This window comes from Cylas formicarius, unplaced genomic scaffold, assembly GCF_029955315.1.
Source record: "Cylas formicarius isolate icCylForm1 unplaced genomic scaffold, icCylForm1.1 PGA_scaffold_6__28_contigs__length_40554024, whole genome shotgun sequence".
Classification (NCBI taxonomy): Eukaryota; Metazoa; Arthropoda; class Insecta; order Coleoptera; family Brentidae; genus Cylas; species Cylas formicarius.
In genome coordinates, this window is record NW_026844347.1 from 5,943,640 (window position 1) to 5,963,604 (window position 19,965).

The 19,965-nt window shown below is 33.5% G+C and overlaps 1 protein-coding gene across 1 annotated transcript in view; it reads right to left on the reverse strand.

Moving 5' to 3' along the window:
- The window catches only part of LOC132703318 (probable G-protein coupled receptor Mth-like 1), a 107,717-nt gene that overhangs the window by 19,888 nt on the left and 67,864 nt on the right, over positions 1 to 19,965 (reverse strand). The window contains exon 4 of the mRNA XM_060672492.1: positions 525 to 709. Coding sequence (XP_060528475.1) covers positions 525 to 709 — 185 coding nt within the window. The remainder of the gene's footprint in view (positions 1 to 524; positions 710 to 19,965) is intronic.

Consider the following 19,965-nt stretch of genomic DNA (forward strand, 5'->3'; position numbering starts at 1 on the left):
AATTTTATAAACTCAAACTCCAAAAAAATAATTTGTTTCTTTGCTAGTGTTAAGTTGATTTCACAAAAATATTGTCCGCTTAGCCAAATTGGCCATATTCAGCCTTCAGGTCATCAATCCGGGTCAATACTTTTCCGAATCTTCGCAGTTTTAATTTCAACTAGAGAGAGAGCTCGAATTTTCAAACACCTAGTCTGTTGTCATAGAGGTTTTTCAAAAAAATCTAGCACATCCCTTACGAAGAACCGAGAACACATGAAAAAAAATTCCCGAAGCTAGATCGACCCCGTAGGACTTACCGTTACCAAAATCTCGAGCTCTTTTGTTAACATTAAAAGGGCAAATTATTCCTAATAACGAAAAGATTTATTTTATTTTTACAATATTCATTTGATTTGATTTGATTGCGCTTAATAAAACTTTATTTATAGACTACACAAATTCCTGCACACTATATTGGACAAACAAATAACATGAAATGAAAACAATTTGATTTGATTTTATTTGAGAATTAATCGACTTACCAAAGAACCAGCATTTATTTTCGGCAAATCTAGGCCTCAAAAAAGCGCAATCGCTGCCAATACAAGCTAGGTCGGATATAGCTCCAATGAATACAATAAGAAATGGCATTCCCCATGCATAAGCTTCGTACAATCTTAGCCGCAATCTCTCTTGGCTCTTTTCGGTGTTCTGCGGCCTCAAATCACTGAAACAGAAAGTAATATTGTTTTAACGTAATCGGTTTTCATACTGGTGCAGGAAATATACACGTCACTGGCCATTCATTCCCTTGAATCGGGATGGCTTTGAATCGAACGCAGCAAACGCCCCTCTCTTTATTATGAATGGGGAGGACTGATTAATGAACAATAAGATTTGATAGGTAAAAGCAAAAACAAATTGTTAGGCTTCATAACAGAGCCACCGTATGCGGTAGGAATAAAAGGTGCCGAATATCCTTTGGCCTTAAGCGAAGACACGGACAGTTTCTTACGCGTCTTTTGTTAATTCTAGTTGATTTCCTGTGTTTTATTACGTGATAATCAAGAATTTGTCTGGCATATACGAGGAAGTTAGGATTAGCCACAACCAGTGGTAAAAATAAAAGATCGTATGTTATTACTCCGGTTATACCAGTAAAGTCAACGAGGTACTGTCCCAGATATTTGAAAAAAAAAAGTAAATCGGAAAAGTGAAAATGCTGGAAACTATATTGGATTTTCTGAAATGTCCGAGAGAATGTAATTGCCATCCGGATTTTTCAAGCCAGTTTCCTGCAAACTTTTCTTATATTTCTTGTTTAACTCTAAACCTAAGAGTCTTTTCATGCTATGAGTGAAGTGATTGCGAGTACTACCTTACCACCAGAGGGCGTTTTCTGACATAACACAAAAAAAAATGTTCTAAGGCAACAATATGACTTCTTTTGCGTTATTATATAGTTAAATTAGAGTCCAACCATAATAAAAAAAAATCCATTTCCAGTTATGCGAGAGGTGACCAAGTCCTAATTTTGATTGCTTATACTCAAATAGGCTAAATATTCAAATCAACAATGTAAACCTAGAGAAATTTAGTTAATTTAAATATTTAGGATTAATGACAAATGATAAAATTAATTAATAAGAAGTACTCCAAATTGAAAAATATAAACTTATATTGAAATCTATCTTGAATGAACATCAAAACACAAATATATATTTAAATAGACAATTAGACAATTTCTAACCAGGTGCACAATTATGAAACCAGAGTTATAAATATAGAATCAATATAGGGTTATACTGCAACTGCAACTATTGCTTAAAATTCAGGCTAAAAAATTCTGAAGGGATATGATATTTTTTTTAAACAATAAAAAAAGTTGTTATATTTACTTAAATATTTACTATTATTATACGGTGATTAAAAACACTCACTACATATATAACTATATACAAGTAATTAACTAAACACCGAAATATAATCTTTCTCAAAGAAGAGAATATTTTTTTATGCTGAACGTTACCACCTTGCAGCGTTGGTCCCACTACAACTTCTGTTGAGTTCGAGAATGTTTTTACCCGGTGAGACTGAAATGAAATATCTCTGCCATCCTCTTGGCTATATTAATTTTAGAAACTTAAAAATATTAAACAAAAATGAAAAAAGTTCTATTAAAATTTCATATTGTAAATATTGGGCAATAGAGGGGGCAAGCACTACTTTACAGAAATTATGCTAAGTTAAGTTAACTTGACAAACAAAACTAACCAAAACCCATTAAAGATAGCTTGTTGGATATTAGTCACACCGCAAACAATATGTCGGTTAATAACCGTGAAACGAATGAACAATAAATAATAAATATCAGAACTCCTCAATTTGTTTTAGTTTGTTTAGTGTTGCCGATCTAGGCCTAGGCTATTAGCCCTATTAAACACTTCTAGCTGAGCTATGCCATGCGATGCCATATTATCAAAAAATTGCACATTTAACCTATATTATAACCAAATTCATAAATCCCTATTTGAAACAGTTTAAAAATTATGTTTCACTTTTCTGTCACCTGTCAGTATTCTGTCAGTATTATGGCCAATAAATAATTAAGAGTTGGTCTATAATTTGATAAATAAACCTAAACTAAGTGAAGGCATGCAGCGGTACGGCGCGGCGTAGTATTCTGCTTAATAATTTGTTCCTGTTCTACCGAGAGAATTACCAAGGTGCATGTTATACGTATCTAATAGGGCAAATATAAATTACACCTGTATTAAGTTTGCCTCAGTTCGCCAATTAACGCGCCGGTTATAAAAAACGGAACCCGTCGTTTCTTTTTGTGGGAACCCGACGAAACGAATCGGGCAACTGAAATCAAGGCTATATATAGATCGCACTTATTTATTGCTGTGCTTTTTTAAAAAGAAAACACACCGATGAGGGCACCGTAAAATGCATTAATATGAACAACTATTTAAATCACCTAAGGACGGAAAATACTGCAGGAGTGTGGTAAAAGTTCACAAGGTGGATGGTTTTATTATACCCATTCGTAGTGAATTGAAATATGGGGTATACTTTACGGAGGTTTCGTGTAGATCAATTCACTCTACAATACCCACCGAAAAAACCGAACTGGAAAAAGAAATATTTTTTTTTTCAAATTTGAACACTTATTTCGGAAAATAATTAAAAACCTGAACAAATGATAAGTCACGTTCCTATACCTATTAAGGATTTCGTAAAATTTATAGTATAGTATTTCTAGTATTTAATTTTTGTTACCAAAAGTATCATTATTGTTAATAACATAACTGTTATTATTTTTAGAGTAAGGTACCTATTTTGCAGAAAAAGGGGATATTTAGTTTTCTGTATATTTTATATAAAAAAAGATCGGTGATAATTCCTGACATTCCTGACATTCAGTAATGGTTAAATGATCGAACTGAGAGCACATTCGTAATTATAAAAATGTCCAAAATAATGGAGGGTGCTTACTCTATTGAAATCTTGTTGAACTTTTTGTTTTTGAAGATGAAGTTTGGACGATTATAAAATAATTTCATAAATTATGGTTCAAAACTGAAAGCCGGACGAAATTTACTGACACCTGTAACCTCTAATGACGCTAACGTAATAAATCTTCTAGTGTATATTGGGACGCTAATCTCCAGCCTTTCATCAGAAATGCAGGAGAAGATTTAGACATCCAAAGAATCCTCCTACAAATTTCTCATTCAACAGACAAAAAGAATGTTTTACATCAGAGACTTTTTAACTTATAAAAAATAATTCGCTTTTTGGACCCCACAATAGTTATAGAAATATGTTTTGAGCAATATTGTAAACAGCAGTAAACTCGCTGTCAATACAGTGTTAATTTCGCCATTTGAATGTATGTTTTTTTTCTTGTATCCTAATTTGCATGATATATTATAATATACATTTAATATATTAGTTCCATTTGTTCGTAATTGGTGTGGATTGGTTGGCTTCAGCGAGGATATCTCTATGCGTGCTATATTCGGCAAATGCAAAGAACACGAAAGTTTTGGGAGGAATATTTCAACCTACAGTTAAGTGCACTTAAGTAGTGTGTCATCGCAATGAAAAACTATTCCTAGCCGCTGACTATTGTCTAACACCCACGATCAAATCTCTTTAGGCAGACCATCGAAAATTTTTGAAAATTAAACAGAATCGATAAAACAGAAGAAAATGCTCAAACTAGGCCAGTGAGCAGAACTGGCCTACGCCACCAGACTGAGTTTAAGACTATGACACTAGGGTAAGTTTTGTAATTTTTAATTTCACAAGGTTGCGTGTTCATTGGCCTTTTAAAATTTAAATTTAAAATTAAAATTTATTTTTATTTATTGAAGTCAAAGAGTAAGCAGGTCTATAATTATGCAGGGTATGGAAAATTCGAACACCTATTGACATAGCCTGTAATTTTATGTTTGAAATAAAAACTGTTTTTGAAAAAACTTAAATTTCATTTAACGCGAAAACCACGCGTCAATATCCATTTTGGTTAAAATGTTATTATTTAGGTACAAAACGCGTCAGACTTGAACGGGGTATCCTGTATAAAAATACCATGTAGTTTTACCCTAAAGATAATGTCATACTCTTTTTTTTTAATTTTATTATTTTAGAAAAGTATAGAAAAACAGCAAGCAACACGGTTATCTGTCGACGGTACTCTGTTGTGACCGTTAGCTTAGTGAGTTTTTCAATTTTCAGTTCTGAATTCAATAGCGTATTTTTTTTAATAAAAAGATTGCTAATAAAAATTGTCTATTTTAGATTACGAAAAACTATCGTCATACCTATGGCTCGAAAAATAAGAATTTTACATTTTGGCCTATATCATGTTATTTAGTATTTGGACTTTTTTTAATCTACAAGAGTAACTTGCAAAACAAAAGTACTTGTAATCAACCAGGATGTCCATAATTTGGGAATTCGGCAAATGATGAAGTACAGAAAAAGTTAAACCGTTGTTTCGCCATTTTCGATACGTAACTTGTCCTAACAAAATAAACGGCGATTACTCGAGTTTAACGGACAATGACACTCGCACTACAATTCCGCCGTTGTGAGCTGAACTGAAAACCTTAAAATCATGTTCTGGAAGAACCGTCTCCAGTCACAAAAGTTGAAATATGATAAACAACGCTCTACTGGGTTCCATTGCGGATTATGCGGCGACGATCGTAACTGTACGGGTAATTCGAAACATTTGTGTGGTAACGTTGCCATTGAACATCTACCGCTTCTTGATCCAACGGTCTGTAAATTAATCAGGTCATATTTTTATGGGAAACAAAACACCAATTGCACGTAATTTTTCCAGAGCAACTCACACATAATACGACGAGTTAGGAGAAAAGGTTTAAGTTCATAGCCGGATTATGAACAAAAATATTAATTGTTCATAGTCATAGCGAGAGCTCGATGACAAAAATTTTTAAAAATACATTAATCCTAGTATTTAAATTACGATCTGTAAAATACAATACAATAATATTTGGAAATAACCTATACACACACATACATACATATATCTATATATATCAGCAACTGCTTTGAGGCAGGCCCTAGCTCCGTTCCAGTTATGATTGCACGACCACCAAACTCGATATTATAAAGCAAATATACAATACAACACGCAGGCACATAATGGCTTTAATATTTTCAAAATCATGGGCAACTTTCCCACAATTCTTTCAAAACTATAGCGAATCTCGCTAATTACAGCGGCTTTCGCCTTAATTATCATTTCTCAAATCACTTCGTTGAACACGTTCAGAACCAAAGTCACCAAATTTAGCCCTGGTTGTTCCGGAACACTAAAAAGCTAAAAATGAGCGGCTTCAATTTTCACCCTCACAGTCATTCGTGACTTTCATACACAAAATGCGTTTGAAAACAAATTTCCAAAATTTAGTCCCTGTGATTGCTCCAGAACACTTAAGAAAAATCGTTGTGATATGAGTTTTTGATGCTTTTGGCCAGTCCATTGAAGTTGACCATTCATATGGAAAATACGCTTAAAGCTATCATTGACAAAAAACAATATTAGCCCATCAATGTTTTGCACATTTGACCAGATGCCTACGTTCTCTGGAAGATTTTTGAGAAGAACAAGAATTAATTTTTGCCATTTAATATGTCAGGGTTTTCGACATGAATTTTTTTTTGCCCAGGTGTTCTGCAACAATGTAAAAAAATCTGTTTCATCCGTTTCATTTTCCGCGAATGTGAAGGGACTATCGGAGCTAGCTAACTTCCTTGCAGCTGGCATTTGTGGCGCAGACCCCACGCTACTCACTTTAAATTTGTGAGATAATATGGCCGATTTCACGAATTTAAAACAATATTACTTGGACATAACCGCACAAATTAATTCTAAACTTAAAACCAGTATCGAGTCACCTAGACTGATACCCATATCAATAAACCACTGTTTTAAGACCATAACCCCATCTTAGTTATGGTTAATACAGGACGGCAGGCACATAATATTCAAAATATCACAGTTCGCATTAGTAGTTCGCGCTGGTTTTTCATTCTGACACAGAGAGTAAGACAGAGAAAAACAGCAGACGTGATATTAAACGGAAATTACGTAATTCTTTACGGTTGTCCTCTATAATGCATTTTGCGCAACACGATATAGAAACAATGAGAACCTATTTCTCACAGACAAGCTTTTGGTTACCGTTAAACTTTATGACTTCGCATCGTACTGATATTTTTATTGTTTTTGTCATTATTTTGGCAATTATGTTGTTATACGGCATACTACAATAAGTTTTCTAAAAGACATCTGGACTCATTCTTAAATTACTTTGAGGATCAGATTGCAATGTGTGAATAAAAATTACAATATTATCATTTGTGATTATAACTAAATATTATAAATTTTTGTTATAAAAAGATTTTCTCTTAATTGCAATATGATATAAACACAAATGCTGCGTTACCCGGGAAGAGTCAGTTTGGCCATGTCCGGTATTTTAGTCACGGGTTTGGAAACGATCGGATGTTTTCGGTAGATTTTAGACATGCTATTGCGGTTGTCGGTTCTTAAAATCACATCATACGTTACTTAATATGTTTTGCAAAAACTACTCTAAAAATTAATGGTCGTATAAAAAAAGTATGGTATATGGGAAGCTATTTATGATGCTAGGAGTCACCACCAGTTTATATTTTCCGATGCTGGTAGCTATACTTTCGACTCGTCAATAACAATAAATGAAACAAATGTATTTCTTCGTAATTACAGAAGAGGCAATCCTGTGTAATTTTTTTAACAATTGACCACTTCATAATTGACTAGTCAATTTTTTTTTAAATATTAAAATAGGTTATTATATATCATTATTTAATAATAATATGTATTTTATAATATTTTATTATGCGTTTGGCATGTCTAGTTTACCTATTTCAACGTCTACAAGAAATCTCTGAATACGAGAATTAGCGATTTGGGGAATCGCAATAGTAATATCGATTCCATTTGGTCCCAAAATAATGCAGCGGCGACGTAACGCACAATATAAATAAATATAAATTTTCTGCTATTTGTAAAAATATTTCGGCCAATTGACCAGTCAATCGACTAGTCAATTGACAAAAAAATTTGACCGGTCAATCCCACAACTCTACCTTCCAGTGATACTTTTAGCACGCAGGATCAGTGGACTATTGATGATTTTGACTTTGACAAGGATTCAAAGGATAAAACAAATTCATTTTTGTGCATTTTAGATAATTATGGTCTAATATATAGTAACATTCTCAGACTGTATTAGAATGACAGAATCTATTAAACCTTACTTAGACAACATTCTGACTTCCTTGATAGGAACCACTTTAAAACCGAACTGGTTGTTGTTCATCTATACCTCGACCTAAATATAACGTGATAGAGAAAGCAATATTATTATCATCATCATCAATAAAGACTGAAGACCAAGCGTAGCGTGTTAAAACGAATAAAATATTTCGTTAAAAAAATTGGTGTGAACAAATAGCTCAAGTAGCTTTATAATAATTTTTATCATATTAATTATCATCATCATCATCATTATATTATCCTCATAGCATAAAAGAGACAAAAACAAACTTCTACAGCCGTACCAATGGTTTCAACAAATAAAACAAAACGTTTGGTTTTATCTCTAAAAAATCAGCAATAGGAGCAGTATTGCGGGTTGTGGTCTGTGCCTTCCGGGGGCGAAAATCACATTGTCTGACCTCAATAAGGCCATCTTCCAAAATTGTTGACTTGTTATTTGTCGGAAAGAATAGAGAGCATTGTTGTGAATCAAACGCAATGTTCTGGGCAACATCGCTGACCTAATTCGAGTCATAAAATTTTTCTGAGAATTACGAACGCCATCACATTTATGCGCTCTTGCGTACGGCCGGTATTCAATCTGTTAAGCTTTTAACTTGATTAGGTGCAGAATATTTCTAAAACCGTGTGTTTGCGATTTTCTTAGAGTTGTTCTCGGAAAAACAAAAATTAATAAAGTTATTATCATACGTAATTTACATATTCAGTATCTTATATCGAAAAAGAGCCTGTGAGTAAGTTAACCAAGACAAAACAACATTCGTCAAAAGCAAGAACTATTTAATTTCCATTTAGCTAGATAATATATTAAATTAATGAGGCTCATAATTAAACTGCCTTAGAATTTCCAACAAGTGATAAACAACGCCTGTAGCCTGCACACCATGTACTTCCCTTAACACAAAATAAAATTAAGAAAACACCAAAACTATCTTGCACAGTCTGGAAATACATACGCAATGGACACGCATCTACTTTAGATAAAAATTGCAAATGCAAATTTTTCTAAATTTTACTTGGTCTCTTTTTGCTATAAATTTTCCATGAATGAATGCATGACTCTGAATGTCAGTGGTAATTTCAACGTCTTGAATTTTTGTTTTTTGCTTAAGTGATTTATCCCACAGATCTGTGTAATAGTCATAATATATTTGCCGTGCAAACCCTTCCCCTTATTGGAGATGGTTCATTTACTATTGTACATTTTTTGTAGTTTACTAAGCAAGGTTACTTCTGCTCAGCAAAATTAACAAAGATCTAAATCCGTTTATCTATTTCTCTAGTTCGAAGGAACGCCCGGTGAAGTTAAAAAAACATAACTTTTGTTTAAAATCCATCTATTTTGGTGACTTTGGTGAGGTTTTGTAGAAACAAACATACGCCTTTTTATCTTGAGAATTCCGGCTGTTGATTAACGCGATGAGTACCAGGATTATTGAAAGTCTATAGATAATATTCCTAAAAAAATGTCTGCTTATTTTTTCACACCTTAAAGCGAAAAACGTTAAAATTAAATGAAAATGTTGTTTACAAGACTTTGTCATGAACGAATAGAACGAGTAAACATTCAAACATTTAATCAATTTTTCAGAACCTCTACTAAAAAAATGTTTAAATCTTATAATCGCTTGGTACTCGAATAATCCTCCGCAAAGCGTGAAAATATCAACACGTTTCGCACTGAATGGACCGAATGTATTGTGATATTGTTTGACGTTACGTTACCCTAAATAAGAACAGACCGCACAATTACGCAAGATAGCTTTTAAAATATCAGTTTGTTTATTTTAACATTTTAAACGTCGCGTTTGATCAGTGCCAGAATTTCCCCGTGAAATCAATTTGCTTCAGAAACATTATTCTGTAAATAATTTCAGGATTGATGAATATGAACGACTAACGTATGCAATAAGAGATATGATTGTTACGTTTTTGAATGGATAAAAATTGTTCATCCAACGGAGATTTTGCGAAAAACTTGGCGGATTTTAAAATTTATTCGTTCAAAAATAACAGAGGCACTAACTATTTACAGTACTATTCACTATTCACATGACGAATAATGTATATAACGTCTCTATTTATATTGACTTTTTTTTTAAATGAGTCAAGCGAACACGTCACTCCGCTTTTATATGGACAAGAAGGGTGCAAACTTTTTAGTCATCTTCCCGAGAGGCGGCGCCTATGATCTAGCTTCGTCCCCCGGTATCCGTCCGAGTCCTTCGAACACTTACAGGGACGGGTCACGAAGGAGTAAAATATTTCAATTGCTAAATTTGGAGATAGGTTTTTAAAATAACTCTATAATTACAACCATTTCATTCTTGAACGGCGATACGACGTACAGCGAAGAGCCGAAAGCAACCAATAATGTAATAGGTGTTCAAATTGAAAAGTGCTTTGGTTTTTGGGGAGAGTTTTATTCAGGGTTGACACCCTTATGCCCCACCCTCCCAAAAAAATCACATCAGAAGTGGGATTGTTCCTTGTCCAGTGTTGCAAAAGCAATACGAAGTATTAGTGAAAAATGACGGAATGGAGATAATGTGTCACCTAGTGTCTAGTCTATTCCTGAACTTTCGAAAAGTACAGTGCAGTGGTAAGAAACTGTAATTAATTTAGTCGCTCCCAACAACATCAAATAAACAAATAAAGATGGCGATGATGTCATCGTCACATTCACAGAAAACGCCAACGCCCAATCTTCCCGTAGCAGTTCGATCAAGTAAGCAAGCGTTAACATTATCCAAATTAACGTGAGTAGAGAAGACGGTACGAAATTAAAAGACGAATTAAACGTCAGCGATAATTTGATGATCGCTAAAGTTGGCGAGGCTTTGAAAAATCGAGGTTAACAATACTGTTGCGAATGGCGACCGATCCGCCGAACTTGAGAAAATTTCTGTGCTGACCTCATCACTGCGCTTCCTAATAAAGAAAAACCCCGGGCTCGATCATTTAAAGCTGCTACCTTGCACAGTCGTGATTGTGATTCTTTATGCGGTTATGGGACTAAAAAACTTCGATGTATATACACAAAAGTCATTTTTATTAAAAAAAAAATAACGCCATTTGAACGCAACCCCAACAGCGACGTTATTGTGCAAAAATACTGCTCCTTCTTTTTCTTATTTGATTGATAGTGGTGCCTATGAATCTATTATAAAACATTCTGTAGCAAAAACATTAAATGCGATAATCAAAACAGACGATAAGGTCCGTGCTTTCTCGGGATTAGGAACCCATCACTGTTATGCCGACTTTGAGTTTGGATATTACACATGCAGTCGTACCGACTATTGTTAGTAAAGGGAACATTGACCTAATTATTGAGTGGGATATCATCAGTCGACCTTGTTTACGAATAAAAAAGAAACAATTTCTGGGCTCGAATTACACCATAACCTGCTCAATATTTCGAACGTAATGACTTCAAAAAGTGTAGACAATATTGTGATTAATTGGACTTAAAAGAGAACTTAAAGTTACGAATAGAAAGGTCTTAAACTTAAAGGACACTACTCCAGTGGCCAATCAACCTCTTAGGTTGGCATATCAGAAAGAGTTGAAGTTAAGACAATAGATAATGACCTTTGACGTACGGGTATTATTCCTAAAAGTCGATCAGAATATGCAATCCCTATAGTTCTACCATAAAAAAAAGAATGGCTAAGTTCGAATGTCCGTAGGTATGCAAGTGAACAAGAGATTCGTTAAAGACTCGCTGCGCATATTCAAGATCAGCTCAATGCGCTCTGCCATGCAAAATACTTTACTAAACTAGTTCGGCTTCTAGCAAATGCAAATTGAAGAAAAATCAAAACACATCACGGCATTTGTTACACCAGAATAAAAGCCTTCGTTTACCTTGTTGATGTGCTGGTGCCTCAATAGGCATTGAGGAGGCAAGGAAATGCAAGATGTACTTCATGCGCTATCCACTAATGGGTTTTCTTTGAACTATGAAAACAACTTTGACTGCAGAGAAAAAACAATGTCAAACAATGTCAATGTCATAGAGGATAATATAAATTCTACAATCCATTCAGTAACAGGTTACACAGGTTGCTGATGTTTGAAAGTGATACATTATGCACGAATAATGACTGTATAATTATGTTAAAACGAAGGTAAAGTCGGATTCACAATACTGATTCAAGTATTTCTGTGCTGGTTAATATACTTGCATAGGTTCATTTTCATTTACATCGAAAATACTGGCAAATATATAAATAACATGCTTGTACGATTGTCGTGCGTGAATATAAAACAAAGAACCACCGTTTCTACAAACACGGATTTAACTGATTTAAGACTTAAAACTAGCCAAACTATTAAACGTCAGGCGACTATAACATTTTCGTACAAAATGTACATGCCCCTAAATTTCGTACATTGTTGCTCGTTGTTCGCTGGAAATCCAATGGGATATTCGCAAATTATGTAGTAAGAGTGCATCATCCAAACTGTTGAACTCTCTCTCAAAATTTTTTGATCTGGCTTTTCAAAAGTGCCTGCATTATCACCATAGACAAGGTTTCTATATATGTAGTAACTATATAGCTAAGGGTTTATCATTTTGTAGTAATAAAGCGGTAACAACAAGTACTGCATGATCACCAGATAAGGAACTCGGCATTTTTAGAATAAACGTATGCTCTATTAGATGGTGGGAACAATAGCGCCAACTGTTTTACATTTGCTACGCACCGCTGGTGATGCACTGATTAGAAGAAATGGCACTAAGGTTTTTGCATCGCGTTGACATTATAAAGCGCTGTTATGTAGTATAAGAATCTTTCGTACCGCATCTGTAGTGGTTCCGGCGATATGAACTATGAAACGGCAAAGGAAATTTTGAAGGCAGCGTTCGGATTAAATTCCCGATTATGCACTAGATGTCCGGATTAATGTCTATTTTTTTCAGATCTTTCTGTGGGTTCAAATCACAAAACAACAAACAAGAGTACATATCTATTTTACCATGAAATTAATTAAAATAAAGTAAATATGTTTTATTTAAAATATATATATATATATATATATATATATATATATATATATATATATATATATATATATATATATATATATATATATATATAGCTGCTCCCGAGTATTGTCTAAAGTACGCAACTACTGGCGATCGAAGGAACGGGTGACAAGGCATACACATCCATGCATAACTCCTTTAGCAGTGACACCAACGTTATGTCTCGTTGCAATTATTAGATTTTTTAACATTCAAAACCTGATGTCTAGCAGCCATAATGTCGATTTTAACAAGGAAAAAAGTGACATAAGAAGGGATACAATTCTTTACCATCCATTTTACGAACAATGCAACAAAAAATGACTTTTGCTTTGCGTTTACGTGTATCTGTACATTTGATCCTAATGAACCATTTTATTAGTTAAGTCGATAAGAAAACAACGCCTTTTGGAAAGCAAATATTGACATGGCTCAGAAGTACAACAGTTCTCTCGATATTTTACGTAAACTACTATTTTTCTATATTGACTGTTATAAATCGGAGGCGGGACAATGATCTTTTGTGTAGAGAAATTTTAAAATTCATTTTCGGGACCTGTTCCGTAGAATATTTTTTTAAACCCCATGTACCATCGACAAAATATAAAATTTTTACGAGGAATCATCAATTGCCAAAATATTTCGCTCTGTGCATTTCGTTACTATCGAAACCGAAACCGTTTCAAAATTAATTTTTTAGTTCGATTTTCATTGTATTCAATAAAAAATTTCTGTAAAACAACCTTCTTCAAGCCGATTCAGCAGATCAATTTTTCAATGCGACAAACTAAAAGAAAAAAAAAGAGAGGACGGACAAACAATCTTTCACAAATATACAAATATACTCTTAATTTTGGGTGAAGAAATTTTGTAGGAGACAGAATTAAAAAGTAAAACCCAATATCAGTAGTTTCTTCTTTCCATAAGATATCAGTTGCGAACGTATACAAATTCGATTATGACTATGACGTAAAGTATTACGTTTTTATCTGAAACGGTTTTGCAATAAAAGTACTTATTATACCGCAGTTTCGTTCAATACTAAAAATATTTAACTGGAACAATAGGTATTCATCGCGCCACGGTGAATAATGAGTATAGATCCAATTTAGGTTCATTATATCAGCGGCGTAACGTTGGTTTCAAGCCACCTAATTTTTAGGCCAATATTAACCAAAACTTAAACAAGCAAGGTATTAACACACCTACTGTTTCCAAAATTGTTATTTTAACAACATTTTCGAAATTTTGACATTTTGAATAAAACAATTTAATATCAAAATACGAGTCCAAAATTTGACGTTTCGCTCTTTCGATCAAACACTATTACGGGGACGGGGCCAACAGTGTAGTGTTGATAGTGTAGTATTGATATTTTTGATTACAAACAAGCTAAATAAGAATGCTTACCAGGCGACATATTCAAGGTTATAACTCGAAAAGGTTGTGACATAGCTAGTACGTAGGAACCGACGCTTTTGTTGTTGTAATATCCTGCCCAGTTCAAATGTACAACTATACATCGACCTTTACACTACCACCACCACCAAGTTCATGAAACACGACCGCTTTTTCACGTACATGGGCATGTAGATTACTCGATAAGCTATGGTAAAGTACACAACGACACCTGCAAAACTACATTTTATTTATCAGGTCGGATAGCTTGGCCCTGTATACGGACTTCCAGTGAAAATAAGCCCTAACTTCAACATTGCTGCGCGAACTTTCGCCTCCTGTTTTCCGTTTTTTTTTTTTTTTTGAAAAAATGTATACGTATACATAAACGAATGGATTTAATTAACCCTCTAAAAATAAATACAATATTAAGTCATATAAACATCGCTTGTACTATTTCGCAATGGAAAACACATGGATTAAATTTATAGTATACCGATCGCTCCGATTAATTATAAACTCAGTCAGCCTCATTGAGTTATTTTTTCTGCACACTTTATGGGATCTTGTCCGTTAATTTTGTTGCTAATAAATTTTTAGTGCCGGTTTAAATATTTCAAGAAGATTAATCGGTCGGTATAAATAACACGTGCTGTATACAATCTTTCGATTAAACGTCATTATTTAAAAACCTTAGTAGGTAGATATCGACGAATTTCCTCTTTTCTAAGAAAACGGCATTCACTCTGTTTAGGTTTTTTGTGGAACTAAAAATAATTTTATACTCAACGCAACATTCTGTATTTGTTTCTCTACCGGTTTTCATACATTGCTTTATTAGTCTTTTTGTCAATTGAATTCTTGCCAACTTACATCCGGAAGACACCAGGTTTTGTAGAGGCAATGAAAGATGACATGTCGCCTAATTGTAGGCGGGTTTTATTTAAATTTAAATGCATTGAGCAGCGAATGGAATGAAAATCCCAACCCTCACTGAGAAACGGTAACATTCTCATTCCTAATTATTCATATTCATATATATCTACTCAGAAAGCAAACAGGAAGTCAACAAATAACGATAAAGTAGAGTAAGTTTCCTCCGCTCTGCTGTTATTAGTGTCAAAATAATTTATGCCACAGGGTAGAGCTATAAAAAGTGTAAACTATAAAAATAAAGTTTGGCTTGAAAAACATTTTGTGTTAGATAACATGGCGTTTAAAATTGATAGTTTGTAAATTAATATGAATCTAATTAATATATAAATATCAGCCAATCGTGATACAGGGTGTTTATTATAATAGACCAACCTGCATTTGATTTTCAAAACAAAAAAAAAACATTTTTAAATGGATTACCACTAAATTTTTGTTGTGTCTCAGAATTTAAGAACCTACCATTTTTGCTAGATATGTCCAATACCTTCTTATCTTCAATATTTATCGATAAATTTTAATAAAATTTCCAAATCGCTGCTTTTCTTAAATTTGCAGGATTTATAAAAGATCGGTTATAGGTCTTGAGGTCAAACACTAGGGAAGATGAAAAATAGAATTCGACACATTTGTGATGCAGTGAGACTTTTTATCACAGCAAAATTCAGGCTGAACATAAAAAAACGAATAAATATGTGTATTTACCAGGAACATTAATTAAGACAAATTAAAAGCTTTGCAATTAGTACTCGCTCTGAATGTAACCTTAAATCTAATAGCGAATAAAGAAAAATAAGGCAAAGTATATTTCAAAAGCTATCAAACTTAAACCCTTAGACCCAAACATAGGATATTTATAATTAAAATAAAATACTAGGTATTCCAGCCATATCTTTAGGACGCACCCTGTATAACTGTAAATATTTTTATGGTGCACACTTTATATACCTCTACCCTATGATACATATTATTTTGACACTAATAATACCAGAGCGTGGAAAACTTATTACTTTACTCTATCGTTCGACACGCGGTATATTTCAGTTAACAGCGCTTCTTTATTCTTTAGGACAACAACCTCAGTAAAATTTGAAATGTATTAATGAACCATATTTCTAACCAAAAGTAATCATATTTCTCAATACTAACATTATATAAAACACCATAGTTGAGCTAAATCAGTAGCAATAAAAGGAACAATTTTTTTTTCTCATGTACAATAATAATAAAGAAGTTTTTTTTGTCCAATAGAGAATTACAAAATTAACTCCATTTTTAGCAAATGGTTCATCCACACTGTAATAATGGTTATTATGTTCTACAATTTGCTTTTTCTTCTTACCGGATATTAAAGTGTCATAGTATTGTTTTTTTTTGTATTTTAAACTATCAAAACATATTATTTTTTTCCATTCGACAATAGATTTTGGCAAGTTTTATTTTACATCTTTCTTTTAAACTTTTTGACCTATCTATTAAAATAATATCGATTATAATTTGGTGTATGTTGATATTCCTTGAGCCTACCAATAAAATGTCTATAAGATATAGTGATATAGTTGATATAGTGATATAGTTGAAAAACTATGCAAAGTTTAGATCAGGTTGGAATGTTACAAATCTGTTTCAGTTTCAGCTACGCTCTGAAGCCAACAGGATGATTGGCGAACGTCAGCAATTTATCAATAACCGATGGAAGAGGAATCCACAAGATTGGTAATAGTATATTATGCACCAAGTGCGCAGCGAGTTTTTAATAAACGAGTGAGTTTAAAAGTTTACCGAACGTGTTGCATACTATACTTTTTCTACGACCGTTAGTTTTTGGATACATTTTCGCAAAACAACACGAATACCTTCACTGACATGATCGTCAGAATTGACAAACGTCAAAATTCAAAGCGTGGGAAATATCTCCGAAAATATCCGATTGCTCCCAAACCCGTGCGGTAATATCCCGGAAATGTCCGAAGTGCCTCTGATCATCGGGAAAAGAAACTGACGTAGTAAAGTGACGCGTCCCGCAAGCTAGATCGGTGGGTAATTAGGTATTTTACAGACGGTAGTAGAAAAATAGAATTACAGCAGCATGTGGAAGTTTCTTTGAAAAAAAAAAAACAAAAAGGAAATAAAAACTGGTAATCTAGAGAGAGATAAGAAGAATGCAAAAAAAGTTATAGTTATATGTATATATGTGTATGTAAAGTTATGCAGTTATGTGTACTAAATTGTACATAATATCAAGTTGGAGTAAGAAAAGTTGTATTTTAACAGCTAGTTAGATAACGGCTATATAGAGGAATACCTTAAGAGACCGAATCCAGGCCAATCAAATAAGAGACACAGCATGTAACACGAATGAACTGCAATAGCAAGGGATTCAATACCAGCGTGCACCAGACCACCAGAAATAAAGATGAAGAGGTAGCTGGCAGCCCAAATCACAAATACAAGCGCAGAAGAACAAGTTCGAGCACTTAACGGTCGAGACTGGTATATGTAGGAAATATAATAGAGAATTGCAACGAATACTTCCCACTACTCAGTGCCAGGCAAGCCCTATATCAGAGTCAACTAGAGCAGTATCTAACGGCGAGGTGCACTTAAGTTTTTTCGACAGGCAGTGTTTAACAACATAATTAAAATCGAAACTTTTACCATTGTCAGACAAAATATGCTGGCTTTCCGCGTCTACACATAAAACGTTTGAATATTGCTAGAAATAATTCGCTGGTTAGATTAGTGACTAACTCCAAATGGACACTAATTAATTTCTGTTTTTTTTATATTGTAATGAGACTAGGATAGCAAACGCTTGAATTTGTGAAGGGAATATATTGATTGACTATTTGAACAAGGTTTGGCATTGGAACATGTCACACTAGGTTTGATGATAGTGCCGGTAAAACGAAAACCTAAGATCCAATGATTTTTTATTAAAGAATACAAAAGTTCAATCTTTTCTCATTATTAACTATTTATTGTCGAGAATAATATTACTTGCGAAATGGCGTATATTATCGTAATCAAGGTCATTTCATTTTAGTCCACTCCCCACTCTTGGGCGCGATTCTTTTCAAAATGTCATTTTATGAGAAAGTTGCATTAATTATTTAGAACGCACGTTGGGAACTCTAGAGCTGTGCACATGCCTTCAAATTATTAGATTTTCTATTTTTTTAACTAAAATAGAAACGATAATTATTCCAAGTTTCATACTCGAAAATATGGCTAAGGTCGATCAACGCAATTATTAATTCGTGAACCTAATAAAACTGATGGCCGTGGGTTTGCCGAAAACGTCTCTAATTGACGCCCGCGATGTTATCGTTTTTATTCCTAATCCATTACCTAAATCTCTTGTAATAATATTGCTCTCACTTCTTCGTAAAAGTGGAGCTTGTGCATATTAGGGATCTTTATTGTCCATATAAATATTTACTATTTAAAAGCCTGTGGGTAATTCTCGAAATATTTTTATTGAAAGTATAGTCTGCATTCCGAATCTGACGTCATCGTCGCCTTGCCCGTTGCCGTCGTTTGAACCGCCGTCGGTGGTTCCAGCAGATCTGCCATCGCGCGATATAGGCGACAAAAACTGAGTGCTGCACAGCTTTCAAAAGAGGTTTGTACGAAGAAGAGCGATATTTAGTTGACATAAAAATCCGACATTGAAAAGTGTTTCATTTAATTGTAATTAAATCCAAATCTTGACAATAAAATTTTTTATGCCAATTTGAAAGACGAGCGTTTATCTCTGCGCAACGTTACTATAAGAATGCGGGGTAAATAATTGATACTCGGAAACAGGTTAACCCATTGGTGAAACAAAATTTATTAGATTGCTTAATAGTATCTTTAGACCAAAATTATTTTGAATTTAATGGACAGATTTACATCTCTAAGGAAGGTTTGGTTATGGGAAACCCACTTAGTCCTTTGTTAGCCGAGATTTTTATGGATAATTTGGAAAATATCATACTAGAACATCCTTTAAGTAAAAGTTTTCTATGGTGTTATAAATAATTGATTTTACGGTCTTAAAAAAAACGACAAAATATTTGAACAAAAAAGTTGATTCGTGCGAAATCCAGGATGTGAACGATTATAAAATGATTATTATCTGGCCTTTATAATAAGTAGAAGTAATAAAACATATGTCTTGTTATAAATGATAGTGAATTACATCAAGTTTTTTTTAAGATTTAGTTTATGAAGCCCAATTTAAGATAACTTAAATGAAAAATACGAAATGCAAGAATTATTTATTTAATGTTTTCAGTGTAATATTGTGTTATGATATAGTACATGTTACATGATACATGATACTTTTCGTAATTTCATTTATTTACAATAAATTTAAGGTTAAGTTTGGAAGCTAAAACTTGTGTGGAAGAATGCAATAAAGAATAAAGAATAACAACTATCATTGTTATTATTGAAAATGGTTCAACACGGACATTTTATTGATACTATAGATACCAAGAAATATAGAAAAAATGTAAGTACAGCTGAAAATTGAGAAACGCCAACTATCTCGCCCTGCAAATTAAAAAAATTACCATCTCGAAGTTAAATATAACTTTTTTATTTAAATTAATGTGTTTAAATTACGAAGGAGCTGGTGTGCAAAACGCCACGACCATAGACAAATAACCGCTTGTTAGCATTGATAAACTGCAACATTTTTACTAGACCTTTTAACAAGCCGTTGGCGTCGCATCGACGAGTGCCTATGATA